At 36.3% G+C, this 23,871-nt stretch overlaps 1 protein-coding gene across 1 annotated transcript; it reads right to left on the bottom strand.

Annotated features, from left to right (window-relative positions):
- Positions 1-7,039: 7,039 nt before the first annotated feature.
- LOC110906125 lies at positions 7,040-7,317 on the bottom strand. Its single transcript, XM_022151403.2, has one exon. It carries the CDS (start codon positions 7,258-7,260, stop codon positions 7,054-7,056), a length of 207 nt encoding a protein of 68 aa, XP_022007095.1. The 5' UTR covers positions 7,261-7,317; the 3' UTR covers positions 7,040-7,053.
- Positions 7,318-23,871: the final 16,554 nt, after the last annotated feature.

Genomic DNA, 23,871 nt, shown 5'->3' on the forward strand with positions numbered 1-23,871 from the left:
CTTTAAACCAAACTTTATGCTTCTTTTAATACAAAAAAGGCAGGAAAGACCATTACTCTAGTAAGATAAAATCTTATCTTACAGCAGTAGCAGATCCTTTCTTGCGTTTAGTAGGAACTACTGCGGGTTCTACATCATCATCATCTGCCCAAAATCATATATATAATCATCATTTAAATGTACATTATTAATAATCTTTCTTTGTGTTTAATTTAACTTTATGCTTCTTTTAATACAAACCTATAATAACCCGCAACAGATTGTATGAATTTCAAACAACTGTGATTAGACTGAAATATAAAGCGAGAATTAGAGTATATCACTTCAAAATTTCAAAACTGGAGTAGCAAAAAACGCATACTTTAAACGATGTTGAAACAATGACACTGGAAACAACCGTAGAACAATCATCATCATCATCATCATCATCATCATCATCATCTGCAGCAGATCATTCACAATCATCATTTAGTCATAACTCAGATAACAAAACTTTAGTAAAAATCAAAAAGAAAAACAAACATAATCATATATATCACATTACCATGATCAAGGCAAACCACATATCCCCAAATTTTTTTCTGAAAGTGGGACAGAGAGAGCATCAGTTTTCTGTTATCCTTTATGAACAAATGCCGAGTATTGAGAAGAAGGGATTTGAGGGAGAGATACATTAGAAATGTGGTTTGAAAATAAAAAAAGTAGAGAACACGTTTATATAAGAAGATAATTGACAGAAGTGAGTGAGTGACATGCATTAATTGAAAATTACATATCCCCATGCATTTTGAATTTCAAATTACCCGCAATTTCAAAACATCTGCTGCTAGGTATACATGTGCCAAAGGAAGCATCTGCTACTTTCTTATAGAAGGGTAGTGGTTTGCTCTTTGGAATGTGGGCCAGACCATTTGAATACACAAGACAGTGGTCTTAAATCAAATTAAAGTGATTTATATATTAGGCATTATGATGTAATAATGACATAAGAAAAGTCTTGTTTGTAGGGCTGTAAACGAACTGAACGTTCAGCGAACAGTTCGTGAACCGTTCGGCGGGAAGTTCGTTTATGTTCGTTCGATTAGCTTACCGAACGAACACGAACAAAAAATTTCGTTCGGTTAGCTTAGCGAACGAACACGAACACAAGCCTCGTTCGTTCGACTGCGTTCGTGAACGTTCTGTAATGTGTTCGTTTGATTATATTAAAAAATAATAAATAATAAACCTTTTATCTAAACATAATTGAAAACTTAAAACCCTATTTTTTCTAAGTTAGCTAAAATTTGGACATTCTAAGACATTTTTGGGGATAATTATGTCTAAGTTAGTTAAACTTTATTCATCGTTTGGTGGTGTGGTAAACTTCTTGTATTATGATTCATCATTTGATGGTTGTATTTAACTACTTATATCCAATGTTTAATGATAACAATATTTTCATTTGTTTATTTTCAAGTTAAATGTTCGTTTGCGTTCATTATTATTTGATTGCGTTCGTTTGTGTTCGAGACCAGTGTTCACGAACTGTTCGTGAACAATTGAATTTCCTTAACGAACGAACACGAACATAAACTTATGTTCGGTATGCGTTCGTGAACAGTTCGCGAACATGTTAATTTCCTAACGAATGAACACGAACATGGCCTTGTTCGTGTTCGTTCGGTTCGTTTACAGCACTACTTGTTGGATATGCTCTCCTACTGACACATCAGCTTTTCTTATGTCACTTGGATTTCTCCTTTTATAGATAGTATAGATAGATATTGTATAGCTCTTAAAATGATAACACTTTCAACTTTATTGATGAAAAGAAAATCAAACTTTATAAAGAAAATCTTCTTTTGGGGATTAGATATAATCATACAATTTATGTGGTAACTGACTTGTTTGGATCATGTTTAAACTTTTTTTGTGACATGATGTTTGAAAGATGTTAATTTATAGGATTCCCATAAATGGGCTTTTTAAAGTTAGATTCGCTTTTTAGTTCTACTGTACAAAAATATTAGAAAATTACTAAAATGTATTTTTTTAACGGCAAGAAACGATGTGCCAATCACCGTGACAACGGACGCTGTGGCCAAGGTCGACTATTCGACCGCCGCCAGCCCCTTGGCTCTCCCCAGATGCGCGGAAACGCGACTTCCACCCGGCCGAAAATACGATAGTGGGATAATCGGTAAAACCTCGCCTCCCATCCAAGTCGAACCAGCGACACCACCAGTATTCGTTCTTCACCTGGATGCCGCTGAAAAGAATGAAAAAAACCTGTGTCATAAGAAACACCAATTATTTCTCCAACCATACCTCATTAGCTACTAAAATGTACTAAACGGTCATATGATTTAATTTTAACTTTTTTCATTTTTAATTCAATACAAAATTGATGGAAGTGTAGACAACAGAAATCATTTCCAGATAATAGATTCCTTAATTTCTTGCCTTTTCGAATTCAAACTTGATGTATGTATTGTATATACATACACAATAGCATGCGTTTAGACTGTTTAGTTGATTAATATGTGGAGTTGTATACATGCCTCATACGACAAAGATATTATTAAATATTCTTAATTTTAGACTTAAAAAAGGAGTCACGTAATTATGTCTTTCTACCACAAAGATCCAATTATTTTTGAAGAAACTAAATCTAAAACCTTTTTTAAACTCTTTTAGGGCAGCGACCTTAGTTAATGAAAGTAACGTATCTAATACTAATAAAAAAATCATATTAATGCCACATGGCATTCTTTTCTCTTATTTAGTAATAATAATGCCACTTGGCATTTGTTCCTTCAATCTAAAATTTTTATTTAATTTTTTAATTTAATATATAATAAATATCAGTTAGCCTTATCTTAATCACTAAGATAATAAATGTTTTAAAAAATATCATCAAATCTCTTCTTCTAATATTAATATTAAATATAAATCTTTTCATCATAATATATATTATTGATTACTTTTATCTGGATAATCAAAATAATTTAGATTTTCGCAATGAATGAATAACAAAATATTCTAAATTAGTATTAGCGTCAAACACAGTTAATATAAATTATATTATTGGAATTGTAAATGTAATATATTAAAACATTGTAAATATTAATTATATAGTTTTTATTTCTTCAAATATTTATGCGAATAGCATTCTCTCCTTTAATTTAATAATAATATTAGTTAAATATATTTAATATAATAATTACTTCTACAATATTTATAATGTATATCTAATATGATAATTAATAAGCATAGTATATTTTTTTAAGATGTATTATGAATTATATTAATAATATATTATTTATTATATTAATATCTAATATTATTATTTATATATTATTATATATTGCATTGTAAAAAACTTCAAAATTTAAATGATGTAAAGATAATTAGGTTCTCATGTCCCTAATTTTGGTCATTCACGGTTCAATTAATCCAATCGGAGAACATCTCCACCTTTGCAGTTAAGACTCTAATATTCAGATCTATCATCAAAATGCATATCAGGATTTCAAATTTTAAAAAATAGTTAATCTCAAGCTATCCATTTTCATCTAAATGGCAATCTATAAACATCACCGCTAATAACAATTTTAACTTTGTCAAAGCATAGCAGTTTACCTTTTCTATTAACATACTATAAAATACCATACCACCGCTATTATCTTCAATTTTTCAAAAAAATATGAACATTTTCATAATAGAGTGATACTAGCTATGAACGGAGTTGTACAGAAAGTAAATGATCACCTACTTTCATTGCTTTCCGACAAAGAAAAAGAATAACTAAGTTATGTAAATTGGTGTATGTATAAAAATAATTCACTTGTGTATATTTGTGCAGATATTGTAAACTTACATAATTCCTATATTTACATCCTTGTAATACACGGGCTTATAATCTAGTGCAAAATATAGAATAGAAAAGAACTTCTGGGTTGATAAAAAATTAAAGGAAAAATAATTAGTTATTAGATCATAGTTGGGGCTAACATCCTGATCCACATGGGCATGTAGCTCCCCTCAACACCACCACGGGCAAAGTAGAGGGAGCCAAACATGGTGGCGCCACCCCCTCTAACGAACGTTAGACTGGAGGGTGTGATATAAAGCCCCTAGGGGCTTTATCACGTCACATAAGCGCCACCTTAACTCCACGTCACATATGGGGCTTTAAAACCCCTTCCTTTAACTTGCATGCAATGGTTTAAAGCCCACTCAATGTCATAGCGCCCCCTTATCATGACCAAATGCCTCGATCAAGCCAAAAAAAACGCCCGTTAGCATGCTGGCGGAAGGGATATAGCCCCCCCCCCCTTTAACGGCGGTACTATGGTGGTTGGCGCCCCGACGCGCTATAATTGGTGAGGTGACGGGGTGGCGTTAAGCCACACCCTGTGGCCTTAGAGAAAAGAGATGTACCCATGTGACTTTTAACCAATCACTATTTTTCTTTATTTATATTTTATAGTTAAATGATAACAAGCTTGTGAATTGTGGGTTGGTTAAAACCTCTCCGCCTATATTATTGTAACGTGACTCATTTTTTTAGTTAAACCATAACTTATGGACTTATTATATAATTATTCGATAAAAAAATACAAAAAGAGGCCTAATTATGGATTGTGTGGAATTATTAATGTCTCAATTACAATCTAAAAATTATATTTATAACAACCCTACTTTTTTAACGACGGAAATTCTATTAAAAAGAAATGGGCAAGCTAGAAGCTGAAAACCCCAAAGAAACACGTTACGAAATCACACATCTCTCCTATTTTAACTATCCACCGTTGCATATGTATTTTGTGAATCGATTATTGAACTCCCTAGGAAAAAATCATAATCATAAATATTAATAAGTAAAAACCTTCTGCAATGATTTAAAATAAATATGTATATCTGATTTCCTTTAAAAAATCCATCTAAAAGAATGTATAATCAGTATATAGTTGAGTAACCAAATTGACATTGTTCTAGCGATATCCGGATGACCTTCTCTAAAGAAGGTCATTGGTGGACTCTCGTTCGTGACAAAATATCATGTGCGAGCAAGGAGTTTTACCACAGTGGCGATGGGTTTCTCCTGGATTTGGTGACGGCCGGTTCACCAGAGCAACCTATTATCATGGGCGTGGGACGTGGGTGGCTGCATTTTGCCTATGGGTGTACCTAAGTGTTCGGGTTTTGTGGAACGTTAAAAAAAGTATATAGTTGATTGGTTGACTCCCTGAATACGTCTTATTATAGTATATATCCCCAAATCCATCTAGTAGTATATAATTAATCAGTAAGAATTTTACAATGTCAACTATAAATTCTCACTGGTCACTAATCATTCTTAAAAAATAAGGGGACTCACTAGTTCTGTTACCCCCAAAATTATTTGTTTAATAAAGAGTGAGAAACACCTAACAATAATAAAATAAAATTATAATCACAAAACCAAATTATTCTATCTTTCACAGCTCAGTACAGACATCAAAATCATGATATAATTTTAATTTTATAATAACAAAACGTAAGACAAATGGCACATACAAATTCCAAGACATTCTTGGAAAACCCTATAATATACTCCAAAAGAAATATAAAATAAAAATTTATAACAAAAGAGAATCATATATTCTCTTATTCCAAAATTATATTCGTTGTCACTTTAAATTAATAAATAATTATAATCTAATTTAGTGTAGAACCCTAAATTTTTTTTGAATGGTAAATTTGAATCACTGACGGACTACTAGGTAGCGTTTGGTATGCAGGAATGAGAGGTGGAATGGAATGGGCCATTGAGAGGGAATGGAGCAAAGAGTGTTTGGTTGGTCGATGGAATGGAATCGTCCATTCCAAAATGCATTCCATTCCCTCAAAATCATTCCATCCCTCCCCCCTGTTTTTTTTCCATTCCATTCCCTCTTCAACCTTCATTAACAACACCACAACTCACTACCTTTGCCACCACCCACCACCACTGTCATCCGCCACCGTCACCCTCCTTCGCCGCCACCCGCCACCGCCATCCGCCACGCGCCACCGCCGTCACCCGCCACCGTCGTTGCCACCACCCACCTCCATCCCCGTCACCGCCGCCATCCACCATCGCCGTTGCCACCTCCGATCACTGCCACCACTCACCTTCGATCATCGCCGCGACCATCGCCGCTGCCACCTCTGATCACCGCCGCCGTCGCCACCCACCTCCGTCATCGCTATCAACCACCACCACCACCACCACCACCTGCCACCAACGTCGCCACCGCTGCCACCTCTGACCACCGCTGCCACCCACCTTCACCGTCACCCACCACCACCACCGTTGTCACCACCCGTCGCCGTCTCCACCCACCACCACCGCGCCGCTACAACTACCAACTATCACCACCCACCATCGTCGCCCATCATTGACCACCGCCATCCGATTTTATTCCTTCCTTTTCTCGCATACCAAACAACAAAAAGTAATGGTTCATTCCATTCTCACATGGTAACCAAACAAGACATGGAATGGTAATAATCAATTCCATTACCTCATCCATTCCATTACCTCGTCCATTCCATTCCCCCGTCCATTCCATTACCCCATACCAAACAGACCCCTAGAGTATTATCACGCGACTAGCAAACCACCCTTATGAGAAACGAACTCAGAACTTATTCATAATGCCTATACACTAATTAAAGAGTAGACTCAATAAACATGGTAAAACTCCTCTTATGAGAAACAAACCCAGGAGCTATTCTACCACATATTTTAAGTTAAAGTGGAAATTCATTGAAGATACTTGAGTGTACAATATCCATTCTCTATTGGGAAAGAAGGATAAACCCTAAAAGCTAGCAGTTTTAAAAACCCAAAGAACATAAAAACTTCAAACAGATGTTAAATTTCGATGAAATTTAAAGTTTTATTTTTTTGTTGTTGTAAATCTGTGATTGGAAGATGGTGGGACATATGAAACGTTTTCTAATTAAATTCAATAAAGAAAGGGGAAGATACAGAAATATGCATATAATATCTTCTTAGCCTGGCTGGAGTGAAAAAAGGTGTTATTTTTCCTTGTCACGCCAACATACAAGCATGGCTATACAACGCCTTACTATATAAAATTTAGCCCTTTGTTTCTTTGCAATATGGCTACACTTGGCTCCAAATGTTCTGTTGCACGCTTCTTGCACGTGCCCTTCACCGCCATTACAGTCGTTGTTCTTGTTGTCTCTCCTGCTCCTGCTGATCTCCTCCACCTCCACCTTCATCTCTACACTCCCACAGAAGCTTGTTACCAAGACTCTCTCTCTCTCCAGTATTCTCTTGCTCACTATATATATTAATGATGAATATGAATGGTGATAGATACAGTGAGAGAGAGAGAAGAAAAGTGTAGGATTTTTTACGGCAGTGGTGGTCAAAGGTTTTTATGGAGATAAAATTTGGAACTTATTTTGGGGTGGGTGGGTGGAGATGTTTGAATACGAGAATGTGTAAATGTGTACGGATTAGACTATATGGTGTGGAGGAGAGTAGTCTTCAAAGGATGCTCCGTCACATAAGCGTACACATAAGCGGGTGTGAGGGTGGGTCTAGAGGGATAAACCTAGAGTGTGGAATATGACCTAAATATATATATATATATGTATGTATATGCATGTATATGTGTATAAAGAAGAAGAGAGAGAGGGGCCCGGCGAGAATGTCTTCGGGAGGACGCCAACGACGGGGATGGACCTAGGGGACGGTGTGGGCGTCGTCGGCCCTAGGCCGCTCACCACACCGAGTAGCCTTAGCCTTTTTGTATTCAAAGAAAAAGTTGTCGACAGTCGACACTGTGAGTCTGTCCTATGATTTACATTGCCCTACTATTCACAAAAGTGTGGTAATTGTTATACAAGTTAATTAATTACCAATGAACCCTCTTTCTTAACTCGGGCTAGTAACAACATACATCCTTACATCTCTGTGTCTGAGATACATTTGTGAAGTTTTCATAATTATTTAACCGCGGGTAAAGTTGAGGGAGGCAGCTATTACTTCGGTTTTAGAGGCACACACGTTGCCCAAATTTCTTTTGACTATTGTAGTACTTTCCCTATATATATTTTATTTCACTGATCGCTAATATGATATTTTAATAATAAAATCAAATAGAAAATATTTACAAATTCTTGTAATCAAATGTATTTTCAAAATATGTAAATTAAAACATGCATGTTAATACAATATATAGCTAGAAGGAGAGGTGGGGGTGTGACAAATATCATGATTGGTGCTCGTATATACGATAATTGCTTAGATAAGCGGGTCTGCTTAGTCATCTTCACAATTAACTTACGGGCTGTTTGGCAACTTCTGAATGGCTAAGTACTGAACCAGTAAGAGGTCTGAACCATTAAGTGCTGAACCAGTAAGATGTCTGAACCATTAAGAGCCAGTATAACGTTTAACCCTTCAGAGGCAAATGTCTGATCAATTCAGATTAGAGGTCTTAACCATTCAGACTCTGCATGATACTTAACCATTCAGAGGCAAATGTCTGAACCATTCAGACATCGATCTGCTCACGAAACAAACAGTCTGAACCATTAAGTGTTGAACCAGTAAGACGTCTGAACCATTAAGAGTCTCATTAAAAGGTAAACAAACAGCTTCTTAGCCTAACATGTCTCCTGAATTGACTCGGATGCATCTCATCAAGTAATTGTGCATACCTCTTCTATGGTTCACCAAAACAAAAGAAGAATACTTAATTTATAGAAACTGTGTATGCATAGCTATTACTAATATGCATACGTATATTACCACAATAGTTGAACAGTAAAAAATCAACAAAAAATCTTAAAAACTAATTTTACTTAGATTGAGAGAATAATACAACAAAAGAGGTGTGCATATTACCTTACAATGCTGTGGTTCAACGTATATCTCAATTAAGAATTGATACCAAAACCTGTTGAAGATAATTGCGACAAAAGAAAAAAATTGGATTCTAATTATAATCTAGACCTTTTTGTCGATAATAATCCATACTTGTAGTTTGATCAATGACACTTCCAACTTTTACTTATGTTGCTGCCAAAGGCAATTTTAATTAGTAGCTTAACCATCATAGATTCACACTCGATTTCGCTTGTACGTTTATCCTTATGTTACCCTAAGTCAATCGTCTCCTGCAATGGCGGATTCATGAATTTTTTCTACCGGGTTCCTTTTGTTAGATTTTCACTAATTCTCACTATCTTTTTTTAAATCATATAAAATTTCCACTATTTTTTCATTTTTTTCCAAACCGAGGGGGTTCACGGGAACCCCCAAAACACCCCTGGATCCGCCACTGGTCTCCTGCTCTCAACGTCATTGTTCGTGCAATATAATTATCGTCTAATCGGCCACAACATTGTTTTTCATAAGAAAAATATTATGCCATGAAATGTGTCTTCTTTAAAGACATATAAAACTTGAGGCCCAACACTCTCACTATCTCTCTCTGCAAATTTTAATCGGACGACACAGTTGTGAAAATCGTACGAAGTTCGCTCGACACTCGTTTAGAATACTTATTGCTCGGAAAATGCTCGTTTGATTTGAGGCTCGGTTTTTTAATGAGCATCTCCGCTCGGTTCGGTCGGCTAGTGAACAGCCCGAGCAAAGGTCCGCTCACTTCGGATCGGCTAGTGAAAAGCCCTAAATACGGTTGAAATGAAGTTTTTTTTATTATATCTGCTGAAACACAGAAACACACAGAAAAAACAATTTCCTCTATATATAGAATCTACACAAGTATTAGGGGAAGGGGCACACTATGGTATTACCCTAGCACTCTCCAATCAGTTATCGCCATGTCATTTTCATCCCCAAGTATCCTAGAATATGAATCCCACATTTTTACTCCACTCACCAATCACACACACCCTAAAAAGATGAACCTCACCTCCTCAGACCTTAAAGTCTCAACCCTCATGGCAAAGGTTTATATCCCAAATCCCAACTCTCATGGCAAACCGCAGAGGTGACGGCGGTGTTGCCTAACGGCTTTGAACCCTAGATGGGTTTGCCGCATAACACCCTGCGCACCCTAAGTCATAGAATGGTGGTTACATTATCTACACATGTGTTACTAAACGATTAGAATATTAAAAAAAAAAAAAAAAACATGAGCAAATCAATTAGCTTTTATGTATATGAAATACACATTTGTATTTACGAAGTACAAAAGTCAAAATACTTCTAAATACTCTTAATAAAATACCATAACTTTGACCATGAATTTATTAAATTAACTAGGTTAGAACCCCGTGTAATACACGGGTTAGATAAATGTATTTTTTTATACCAAATAATAAAACAATATATCTTTAAAAGTCCCGTTTACATGGGAAATAAATGTATTTTTTTATATTAAATAATAGAAAAGTTATATCTTTAAGAATCCCGTGTATTGTACGGGTTGAGTAAATTTAATTTTCTATATTAAATAATGAAAAAAGTTACACTTTTAAGAACCTCGGGTTGAGCACATGTAATTAATAACCCTACAAAAAGTAACTTGGGTTACGTCTCTTTTGTTTAAAAGTCGTGTCCATTAGAAAAGGTTATTGATGGAAAGGTTACACCTTTTTTGTTTAAAAGTTGCGTCCATTAGAAAATGTTATTGATGGAAAGGTTATGTCTATTTGTTTAAAAGTCGTATCCATTAGAAAATGTTATTAATGAAAAGGTTACGTTTGTTTTGTTTAAAAGTCGTGTCCATTAATAAAAAGTTATTGATGAAATGTTACCTCTCTTTATTTCAAAAGTTGTGTCCCTTGGAAAAGTTATTAAAGAAAAAGGTGATTATCATAAGGCGCCTCTTCAAAATGAAAAGAAAAAACGGTTATGATCACTCACATTTTGTTTATAATAACAATAAGAAAATTAAATTGAACGGTGATGATCAATCACATTTTGTGATAACAATGATTAAATTAAATTGAAAAAAAAAATCACATAAGTCAAACGGTTGTAGTAGTAGATGCAAACCCTTTCATTTTTTTTTTAAAAAGATGATTCAAATGACGTGAAATAATAATTTAGATATGGGCTTTTGTTTTTTCAATTTTGTTTTCTTTCTATTTTTTATTTTGTTATTTATTTGATTATTTAACGAAACAATATTGAAAAGCCAAATTTAATAAACCTTTTTTTTTATGTAACCATAACACTATTTGCAAATTTTATTTTGTAATCGTTGTGCAAATCATCGCATCAGTTTACGCGACGCGTTTATATAATTGTCAATATAAAAAATAAGGGTATGTTGGTTCATATAAAAAACCATATTGGTTTATTAATGAAAAGTCATGCACCTTTGGTTATTATTTAAAATAATAAAATAATCCTAAACCCTAACCGCCATCACGACAACGCCGCTAATTGAACATCGCCATCGCATGTAGCGGTTGCGAAAGTGACGAACAAAATTATTGGTTTGCTTTTGATTTAAATTTTCAAAATTAAATTCTAAGGTCTAAGAAATTACAGCTTACACCCTATGCTTTGCTCAACGCGCCGCTTGCGTTATGCGCATATAATGTATATATGTGTGGGCGCTCGGGGGGTAAAAGTGAAAGTGCATTAATTTTAACGTTATTTTACTAATTTCATGAAAATAACGTTAAAAGAGGGGGATGATTAATCATGCATCATGTGGTGGCTCTGATAGCCGAAAGACAAGGGGGTACATGCACTAATCGACAGTTGTCTCAATTGTTGAGTGTTATGTGCCTTATGTCCAAGGCTTGATGCAAACTACTATCGAGCCGAGGGTCTCACTGGAAGCTACCTCTCTAATCCTATGGGGTAGAGGTAAGGCTGTCTACATTTTACCCTCCTCAGACCCTACCTTAGCTTTGTTATTGGTGGAATTTACTGAGTATGAGTATGATAATGACGACGACGACGACCCTATGCTTTGCTCATAATTTTACTAACCCCTAAAGTTTTATAAAACAATATAACCAATTAAACTAATACAAATATTAGTATCATTAGAATTACTTTTATTGGAGAAGTAGACATTATTTTTAAATACTATTTATTAAATAGAATGTTATGTATATAACTATAATCAATTAATCGATTTTTACAAAGTATTAAACTCATTGAAGATCCGACATAATAATTCAATATTTATAATCAACATACTAAAGATTTTCACTATCAACATCCCGCTGCAACGCGCGGGGTAGCGTTAACTCGTTTTATATATCAATCAATAAAAAATTATATCTTGTTATATCTTTATATACCCTGTGTATTATACTAATTGAATAAATCTAATTTTAGATAGCACATAATAAAAAAGTTATATTTTTAGAAACCCGGTGTATTACACGAGTTGTATAAAATGTGGGGAGGGGCGCCCGACCCCTCGAACTTTTCGCTTAGTAGTGTTATATATAAGGTTTTCGTATAGAAATTTTTGAGTATATATGTTTTCGACCCCCCAGTTCTATAATTTTTTTTTTGTATATACGTTTTCGACCCCCCGGTCATTCGGGTCAAGCTTCACCACTATATATAGTATAGGTATAGATGATCTTCTATACAACAATAATATTATTTTATATATTATTCTAAACAATATAATTTTTTATCATACAAAAATATATATATTTAAGCTATACTACGTATTTATCTATTTATTTATATATTTTTTTTGAACAATCATCAGGGTTTATCATACACTCATAATTTAAGTGGTTACGGACTGAAAATTTGAAGTAAAAAATAAGTCTTTAACAACCTATTTTATTAATTTTGTAAATAATAAATAATTATTGATCATAATAAGATTTTAATCATATACCAATTGTTTAAATTTATATTAAATCTAATTTTATAATAATCTTTTAATTAATATTAGTTATTTATAATTAAGTTGGATAGAGAGGAAAAAACTAAAAAATAGATGGCTTCAATGAATGACATGTGTCTCAAAGTTGGTTTCTTTTGTTATATAGTATAGATATAGATTTGTTTGTGAATTTATATAAAGTTTATCGTGACTATTAAAATGGGAAAGTCACTGTCTATCAAAAGGGAAAGGGTGAGACTGAATATGGAAATCAAATCAATCTTTCCACCTCTCCATCGGATCATGAGGTTCTCTGCACATACTTTTTTCAGCAAAGGAATACCATACTCACCGCTTACAAAAATATGTCCCAAATGGCATGATATAAGAAGTATTTATATTAGATTTTATTTATTTAAAATATTTTGACAAAGAAATGAATAACATGAAAAAAAAAGTATAATCCACCTTTCTTATAAATTAGTATACCAGCAATTTAATCGTGAAATTTGTCGCATGCTATGTCAGAACCAAAATGGCCATGGGTATTTAAGTTACACCTATGGTGGGTCCGGGTGAGTTTTCTCCACCAGGTCTCAAGTTCAAGTCTGGGTGATAGGGGTTTCTCATTGAGGGGTTTAAATTGGGAATCTATTGTGCGAGGGGGCTCTCTAGCGCGGACCCAGTTAAGACAACGTATGCTAGACCTCTCGACATTACGGTATTGGTAGAGTACCGTCACTCTGTTTAGCAACCGAATGAGAAAAAACCAAAAATATAAAATTACGATATGCATAAAAAGATATCAACATATGTTTTATATCAGTTGAAAACCATAAAAATAAGTACGACAATGTTACTAGAATTTAATTATATAATATAATAAAATAAATTTAAAACATAAAAATACATGTCTAATTGGTGTTTATAGCCAACTTGTTTTAAGACTAAAGAAGCGATTTGGGAACAAGAAGTCTAGTCAAATTTTATGTGGTAACACGTGCGTCTCTGACAACAATAAGTTGGTGTGCAAGTATTAAAGCAGAAAGTACTACCATTAAACGTAGAGGAGCACATGTGTGGGGCACTCGTGTTTGCGACCATGAAAAGCACTCGCCCACTCCGTGTAAATCGCATAACTAGGCCCCTTAGGCTATCCGTTATAGGCAAGGCCGTCTCCAAGATTCAAAAAAAAAAAAATGACTCTCATCGAGATAGAAAATTTATTTTATATTCGTAAATCTTCATATAATATAAACTTATCAATCATTGAATCAAATATATAAATACTAAAAACCCATAATACTATGATAATTGTTATGAAATAGATAAAACAAATTAAAAAAAATAGTGTAGCAAAAATAATCAAATTATCGAACCTATTTGCTAAGCGAACGGTGTGGTTCTTCTAGCGTTTTTTGAAGCAAAGCTCTCGATCAACTCCTTGTAATCCATAGTATCTAATATTTTACTTTCAATAGAAATTGTCGCCAACCCGTTTAGCATTTCTTGTGACATTGTAGAAAGTAAATAGGTCTTCAACAACTTCAACTTTGAGAAACTTCTTTCTGCTGACGTTACGGTTACTTTTTTTGTCTTATTAAATTAATTGTTTTTTATTAAAATCAGATTTTTTAATTAAAAAACATTTCAAAATATGATTTTTTTTACAAAAAACAATTTTTGTCAGGATTTTTTTTATAAAAAACGTTTTTACGAGCCGTTTTTTACGCCCCGTTTTTACTAGCCGTTTTTTACGCACCGTTTTTACGCGCCGTTTTTACGCCCGGGAAACACTCTTAAAAATTTAACTTAACATGTTAAAAATTAAGTTTTTTAAAATCTTTTTCAGCGCTTCTCCTTATATATACTTGTAGAAGCAATTTTAATAAAAAAAAAATCAAAAACTAAAAATATTAAAAAAAACAATTAAAAAAAACAATTAAAAAAAAGGCTAAAATTTTTTTTTAGAAAAATTATTTTTTTATTCGACTAGTTTCTCCTCCTTATTAAAAAGAAAAGCGTTGAAATTTTTTTAAAAAAAATGATTTTTAACATGTTAAGTTAATTCTATAAGATATAACTGTTTTTTAAACATTTTCTTTATATTTTTAGTTTTTGATTTTTTTATTAAAAATGTTTCTACTTGTATTTATAAGAAAAAGCGTCGAAAAAAATTTAGAAAAAATAATTTTTAACATGTTAAGTATTATTTTTAAGAGTGTTTCCTCGTTCCCCATTTTTTAGTGTTCCCTGATACGTGGTTGAAAACCGGTGCTTGTTATTGTTTAACTTAACGTTTTTACGTAAGTTTTAGTTTCGAATAGCCTACTTTTAATCAAGAATGTGTTTTGCAGGTTTAATGGAGTTTAAGGAGCTTTTCGGGAGCTTTACGGGCCACCGGGTCGAGAACCGGAGCACCGGAATGCGGTACGGATCACACGGAAGCGGAACAAGGAAAAACTGGATATGGAGAATCAAGAACCCGTCGCCGACGGGCCCCAAGCCGTCGGCGACGCCATCGGTAAACGCCCGTAGGCACAATTTGGCCGTAACCAGTCAATTAAGGCGTCGGCGCAGGAGACCAAACCAGGACCCGTCGCCGACGGGTTGAGGGCCGTCGGCGACGACCTTTCAAATCTGGAAATGCGAATTTTGAGTTTTGGGGTTTTAAGCTCGATGGTGATTGGTGGAAACTCATTGATTTCGGGAGTTACACAAGTTTTTGAGTTTGAAACTTAGTCTTGGAGCCATTATTCACCCATCATCTCATCTTCAATCAAGACACCATCCATCCAACAACCCGAATTCTCATCCGAATCCAAACCCTAGTTCATCACCATCACAACCATTCCTCCACCTTCAATCCATTCATCACCACCAACCATTCCAAACCCTAATCATTCAACCATCCATCTTCAAGCTCCAAGATGACCCAATTCAAGTCTCGTGCATCCGTTGATCGTGCCATTTACACCATGAGCGGCTAATTCCTCGGAGGTTTCACCCCGGTGTAGGTTAATTGTAAGTCTAAGGTTTGAACAATGATTTAGTTTGGTTTTGTGACAACTTGATTTGTATTTGAATTGATTGACAATTGTCTTGCATTTGAACTATATTTGTGAATTGTCGAGTGAGTTATGAAATTTGACTTTGCGAAATAAGTTTGTGCAATTATGCCTTGTCATTCAAAAGGTTTTACTTGTCCGAAGTAACGAAGTGCATTGTAGTCCGTGTATGCGTTGATAACAATTGGCACCTAAGCTTTGATGATAGAAATCCGTTAATAACATATTCAAGTGAATTAAATCTAAAACTTGTAAGAACCCTAGGATTGCAATAACCGAACCGGGTGTGAACCTTGTTTTCTCTATCTTGTCAAAACCTTATTTACATTATTGCAATTGCTTGTTTTTAGTAGTTATAATTTATATCTTCCAATCAAACAAAAACACAAAAACATATCTTAGCAAGCTTCATAAAAGTGACATTTTCTACATTTCATTCAAAGTCCATTCGCAAACCACATACTCTTCGTGGTTCGACCCCTTGCTACCACTAGCTATTTGTTAAGGGTAATTAGGGTATATAAATATTATCTTTGACCGGAGCGCGACTCTCCGATCAAATTTTGGCGCCGTTGCCGGGGAGCTAGTGCGCTTAGTGTTATATCTTTTATTTGATTTTTTTTATTTATTTTTTTTTTCAGTACTACTTTTAGTTTGTTACTTGTGCAGCAACTATGGAATGGGATTATGATGTTGAAGCATGCTCATGTTGTGGGAGTCACAATCACTGGTCTCAAGATTGTCCACGTTCTTACCACCCGGATCATGGCTCCAGAGGATATCAAAATTACAGTCAATCCGATAAAGGCGGTAACGAGCAGAATCGAAACGCAATTGAGGAAGATAGGATTTTAGAGTTATTCAAAACCCTCCTCAAGCATGTAGAGGAACTCACCCAGTCTCTCAAGGAACAGCAAAATATTAATGAATCACTTAACCAGCGAATTGAACAACTAACTAATCAGTTTGACAATTTTACAGAAAGAAAAGCTACAGTTAGCCTGGTTGAGGATGCTGGATCAGAGACAGATAGAGATCCAGGGGAACCGCTCATCCCAATTCAACTTGGGGATCTCAAGACAGATAACGCTTCATTGAATTTTGGAGTTAGTATGAGTGTTCTCCCCGGGTATATTTATGACAGGTATGATTTGGGCCCATTGCAACAGGTTAATGATCCTATGGTGTTAGCTGAATACTCACGAGGAAGGCCCCGAGGGATTTTGAAGGGATTGACTGTAAAGGTAGGTGACTTTTATTATCCTGAAGATTTTGTTGTCTTAGATCCATATACAGAGAAGGAACAACTGAGGGTGATACTTGGCAGACCATTCTTGGCCACTGCAGATGCTCAGATCTGTTGCTGGAAAGGTACAGTTGATATGACATATGGGAGCCGTAAGCTTTCTATTGACTTCCTTTCACATTCTTTTGATTATTCATTTATAAATACTTGTTCATGGGATTTTGTTACTAACACGAGTTATTCTCGAGTGTGTGGCGATGGCCCGAAAGAGAGTATTGCTATGATTGACAAGTCTAAAGATGACAAGATCGTGAAGGATAAAGAGGCCAAGTCACCTTGGTGGCTCAAATTGAGAATTAAAAAGCAATTAGCCAAGCGAAAAAAGATGCCACCAAAGGAAGCAACCAAATCCAAGAAGAATCCCATAGAGACACGTACGGGCGAGTTATTATATTCTTTCGATGATACAGATCCAGATAACCCAGATCATTGGGATGCCATAAGAGATGATGGATGGATGTGGGATGATAACCATGTGTTTCATACACAGGGGATACTATATGAACCACCATGAGCTTAACCAGATACGGTCTGGCTGAAGACTATAAACTTAGCGCTCTCGGGAGGCAGCCCGAGGATGTAGAGTAGTGTATTTTTTTTTCTGTTTTGCGTGATTATTGTTGCAGGTTACCAGGTTAATAATTTCTACGGATGCAATGGTCCAAGTGTGGGGATGTTGGTGAAATCCCAATACGTCCTAGTTGCAGTGGCGGACAATGCACGGATTAGAGTCAGTCAAAACTGTCCATACTCAATCTCCATTTGGACGGGGATGATCTGAACACTAATCGTAGAGATTGACCCGAGTACTTGTTGGACACGGCCGCGAATGAAATGCTATACGGTCGTGGTGGAACATGACGCATGAGGATTATACGCTTTAAACCAGGGGAGTCTGTTCCACTTTTATCATTGCATTTTTATTTTTTGTTTTTGGTGGTGTTGAACTATTTATGTTTAGGGAATGTGTTTACGTTATTTGTGCTAGGGATAGCCACTCAGGGGGTTGTTAGTTGGTATTCCCGGGTTTTGTTTTAAAAGCACTATACATTGGGGACAATGTCGCCCAAGTGTGGGGATATGGGAAACCCGGGAAGGGAAAGGTTTGAAAGAGGTTAAAAGTGATTGAGAACGATGAAAAGTGAAAAAAAAATTGAAAATTTTGAAAAATTTCATCACCTTAAATAAGCTAAACGGATAAAAAAACCAAACGTTTCAATCACTAATGGGTTCCTTGCCGGTAGTAAACTAACATAGTCCCTTGTCATGGTCGTTCCTTTAAGTTTCATGAGAGTAGGTCCGACAGGTGTTTTTAGGATAAAAGAATTGAAAAGAGATGTCTATTTAGGGGTAACATGCTTTAGATTGCATATGCTACGTGTCGGCAGCCTTTTTACCCTTTTCTTGGTGAGAATTTTGAGCCTGTAGAATGATTTACATTATGATTTCATTTGTTGAGAGCAGACCGCGTGTTATTCTGTGTTAGAACTTGTGTGATTTGATGCATGCTGAGACTGTGGTTTAACATGTGCACGTAAATGATAAAGGCATTAGGATATCCATTACACCTGCTTATTTGTTTTGTGTTTACCTAGTTATCACCCTTAGTAGCCCTGTTGAGCCTATTTACCTTTCGTTTGTCCACCTAATGTGAGTTATTTGATACCGATCGTGAACGACAAATTATGAATAATTGAAAAAAAAAAAAGAAAAAAAAAGGAAAAAGAAAAAAAATGAAAAAAAAAAGAAAAAAAAAAGTTTTGTGAAGATTGTTTATATCTTGGGTAGAAACCAACACAAAAGTGTAGTCGTTATGTGTTTGCAAATAAAGTTGTCGCGGTTTGTTCGTTTGTTTGTTCGCCACATTAAAATATAATAAAAGCCAAAAATTTCCTACCCTTAGCCTAAGCCCAAAACCGAAAGTACTTTTGATGCATGCCGTGTTACATGATACAGTGGAGGTATGATTGTCATACAATCATATGATTACAGAAGTTCATGTATGGTTTTGAGTGTTATACATGCTAGCACATTACACGCTAGTTCATATTGTTAAACCGAGAGGAGAGTTTATTGTGAGGGACGTATAGCATGTGCTAGAATCCTAAGCATGTTAGTTTTGAATAGACAAGTCTTAAGCTAAAAAAAAAAATATAACAACCCGTCGGCGACGGGGTTGTGACCGTCGGCGACGGCCTCCGTAAGTGTCCCGTAGGCAGATTTTTCCCGTAGGCAGGTAGATAACCCGTCGGCACCCACCTGATTTCCACAGCCCGTCGGCGACGGGGTGGGACCGTCGGCGACGGGTTCTCCATTTGGTTCCGACGCCGGTTCGTTCTAACACGTTTAAAACCGACTCAAAACACTCCAAAACCTATTCTAACATAACCCAAGTGCATTTGTGACCACATAATTCGACCCATATCATTCCCATCTCAGTTTTTACCACCAATTCTCTGCATCTTCTCTCTCCAAATTCACCTATTCCTTTCATCTTCTCCATCTTCCTCCTCAAGAACCCTAAACCTTCAAGCTTCCATAACTCTTTCAATTCTCCACCAAATCCACTGATTTTTGGGTCCATCTTGAGTAATTTTTCAAGACGAACAAAACCCCCAACACGGTTTTCATCAATTCTTGCTATTGTGCGAGATTTCTGGGCGTGTTCTTTAGGGTTTTTGAAGGGGTGTTCATCAAATTGCTTGTTTGCCATCTTTTCTTAGTTCTTCTTGTCTAACAACATCAAAGGTATGGATTTTTCTTAGAATTATGCTTGATTATCATATATTAGTGTTTTTCTTCGGAAATTTTAAACTTGTTGGTTTAAGAGTAGGTTGTTTAGACAATGTATGTTGTGCTAGCATGATTTTGAGCAAGATTAGTTGTTTTGAATGGAATTTGAGTATGTCATAACCATAGTGAAGTGATTACACTGTTATGAACATGATTGAGCATGAAGATGATGTTGAATGTTTGTTGAAATTATATGAGATTGTAAGATTAACAAAAGATTAGAAAGTTTATGACAAAGTGAGCGACTTTGGAAGTTTAAAGAGGCGATTTTGCATATACTTGTTAATTAAATTAAATTATCAACATCGTACCTCATGTTCAAAGTTTGGGAGTTAATGAAGGTTGAATCTATATTGATGTTTTGCTTGTTTGTGATTGTAGTCATAGCGGGAAGCAAGAGACAAAAGACTACCGGTCAAGCTTCATCATCCGGGTTTGGGTCTTCTTCCGGTTTAATACCGAAGAAGTGGGAGCAACTGAGCTCTGTTGAGGAAAATGATCCAAGATTATACCGACAAGATTGGGAATGGGCAAAGTTCAGGGATAGCCAAAGTGCCAGAATTTGGGACGACGAGAAGAACAAACAGTTGTCGAGCTATCAAGATAGAAAGTTAGAAGCAAAGTTGTGGAAATGGAAGATGGTGAATGGGGTGAACACGTCGGTTCCAACAAGAGTGATATGTGAACGGACCGTGAATGTAGAAGAATTCCGGAACATCGGGATTGTACAAATGTTTGAGAGGTTAGGATGGGAGAGTGTTTTGGATTGGTGTGAAGACAATACTTCTAGGATTTACTTGTCGGAAGTATGTGAATGGTTGTCAACCTTGAGGCTTGTCAACAAGAATGAATCCCCTTCACAATGGAAGCTAGTGGGGAAGACAACTCGAGGAATCATGACGATGTCGTTCGAAACTATGAATCGTATTGCTCGGTTTGACTCTTTGGGAGCACAAGCATATGACTACCCCACCATCGAGCAGTTTTTGGATAACCATATGAACCCAAATGATGTTGATCAATTGACAGATGTTATTTTACCGACCCACCAAGGGGGGGAAATGAAGCGGAAACAAATGTCGCTTGAAGGAAAGATTCTTCAAGGTATCTTGGTTGAAAACATCTTAGCGAGGTTTGGTGATCGTGGGGGAGTGAGAGTCAGTGACTGTAGGGTGGTGCACGCCTTATTGTATGGGACCCCAACACTGTCGTGGAGGCACATAGTAATGATGAACACATGGGCTACCAGGGAGTCGTCACAGAGGCGGTTTATTCCGTATGCACGCCTCATTAGTGCCATGATTGTGCAGCAAAACTGTTTACCCCTGGAAGCACTATGGGTCTCTAAGCCAGTGGAGGAGTTTAACGTGGCTTACATGAAGAAAAATTGGAAGATAGAGGTCAAGTTCTCGAGCAATAAGTATGTTGTGACCGATGAGTTGGGGAACAAGTATGAGGTCCGTACTTCTGGGGCACCACCTGTGCGGGAAGAAGATGTGGAGATGGAGGAAGAAGAGGAGCAGGAAGCTGAACCTTCCGGGGCACAAAGACCGAGGCAACGATACATGCGGCCACACAGAGAGATTAACGCAGAAGTGGCAGGTTTTGTGACTCGGAGACGTGTGCCCTCTTACAAAAATTTTGATAGGGGGCAACAGGAGATATATGATAATGTCTCCGCGTGTATAGGAGAAGGTCGGGAATACAATCAAAGGAGAGAAGCTTGGCAAGGGTCTTACGGAGCTTCAATGCAAGAATACTGGGACGCTCAAGGAGCCCAACGTGAAAGAATGAATAAGTTCATGGAAGAGCAAGAACTGTTCCAAGCCATGCAAAGATCACACATGGAACAGTTAGCAAAGCAACAGGAGGATGAATCAGCCCGAAGGCGGGCATGGGAAGAAGCGGAAGCGGCGCGTCGACAACAAGAAGAAGAATTGAACCGCCGCCGTTGGAGTGCCATGTACGTCTCTCAACAGATGGCGCTTAATAACGCCAAAGTGTTGCATGATCAGGAGCGACACCATAGAGACTACCAAGCCGACCTCCCCTACGCCGAGCACTCGGGGTGGACAAATTACTCCGATCTTCCCTATCCTCAAGGCCCATCCGACCCGACTCCGCATTGGCCCGAAGCGGTAGGGTCTAGCTTCGTTCCAATCCCGTACCAACCACCGCCCCAAGGGGAGCAAAGCCCCTTAGATAACTATAGGGAGATGTTCGAGGCCCTCACTGGTTATCCATACCAACCCAACCCGCCCATGGATCCAAACGAGCGATATCAGCGGTAGAGGTATGGTATGTTTTATGTTGTTGTTGTTGTATATTATTTTCCGTTATTTCTTTTTGTTTTTATTTAATTATTGCCTAGTTAAATGAACTTTGTGGGTGTGTTCCCTATATAACCCTCACGAGACCGACTCGTCCTCCCGAGCTATCGGGAGGTTTAAAGGGCTTGCGTGCATATGCTAAATGCCGTTGTGATTCCTACGAAAGTGAGTTAGGTTATTGTTGTTGTAAAATATTTTCCACATAAAGTCAAAGGTAAAATAATGTATGGCTTGGTAATAATTTCATAAAAGTGGTAGAACTAGGTAACTAACAAAATTTTAATGGTTGTGAGAAGCATGCTTCTACACAAGGGTTAAGATTTGTAGGTACACTATGTTCGTGAGACGACCGCTTGGTTGAAAAGATGAAGAGCTCACGAGGAACTAGCGAAAAACCAGGTGCATACGTTTCTTTTTATCTTTGATTTTTAGTAGCAAATAAGTGGATTGTAAAGTGTATTTTATTTTCCGGGGTGTAATTTTGGGGAGGTTAGCCGTGTCACATCCCTTGTGCTTTAAAAAAAAAACTCTAGTTCTTACACATTGATGACAATATGTACCTCAAGTGTGGGGATGGGGGAGTAGTAAAAATTTTCGATTTTGACCCGTTCATTTAAATACTACACATTGAGGACAATGTTTACCTCAAGTGTGGGGATGGGGGAAAATTTCAAAAATTTTTCAAAATGTCTTGTTTTCAAAGCAATCTCAAAAGCACAAGTAACCAAGTCAACGAGGGATGTCACAACCCATTTGGTCTTTTGTCATGGTCAAGTTCAAATTAATAAGCATATCGGGTATTTAGCGGGTGGTTATTTGAGAATAATTCGCCTAAGAAACTAGCAATGTATGCATATCACATATCATACCCTTATACGTGAGGTTTGAGCCCTTTATACATCATAGATTCACATTCACATGTTTCTTTGTTTGAGTGGGCCATTAGTCGCGTATTGTAGAACTTGCAACTTTTGATACATTCGAGACTATAGACCGAATACAAGCACGAGAATGATTAAGGCATTAGGTAAACCTCTTCCTTTTAAACCATTTATCTATCCTTACCCAAACAAGTCCCCTAGTCGCCCAATTTGAGCCTAAACCTTTCATTTGACAACCCACTTAGCCCATAACCATAAGCCTTTTATTTTTAAACCCGTGTGATGAAAATTCGATTATAGGATCTTAAGTTTGTATAGTTGTGATTCATTTGTATTGAAAAAAAAAAATAAATAATTTTCAGAAAATGTTGCGAAAAAGAATGAAAAAGCATTGAGAAAAACACAAAAAGATGTGCTAGTAGTTGGTTGAATAAAAGGCGGAAGTTGTTGCCTCATAGTTGATGTTTTTTTTTTTGTAGTCTTGTTTAGTTTAGTGGTTTGTAATAAAAATCGAATTTTTCATCACCTTAGTCACTTTAAAAATATCCTATTCCTACCCTTCGCCTAGCCCCGTTACAACCCCTCAAAGACCTTTTGACTTGTGCTTAGTATTTGTGTTCAATAGTGGAGGATGATTGAGTTGCAAGCCTATGCGGGTAC

This window comes from Helianthus annuus, chromosome 14 (genome assembly GCF_002127325.2).
Source record: "Helianthus annuus cultivar XRQ/B chromosome 14, HanXRQr2.0-SUNRISE, whole genome shotgun sequence".
NCBI lineage: Eukaryota > Viridiplantae > Streptophyta > Magnoliopsida > Asterales > Asteraceae > Helianthus > Helianthus annuus.

Coding starts and splice junctions, on each gene's coding strand:
- LOC110906125 (XM_022151403.2), bottom strand. CDS start 7,260: ATGAAGGTGGAGGTGGAGGAGATCAGCAGGAGCAGGAGAGACAACAAG.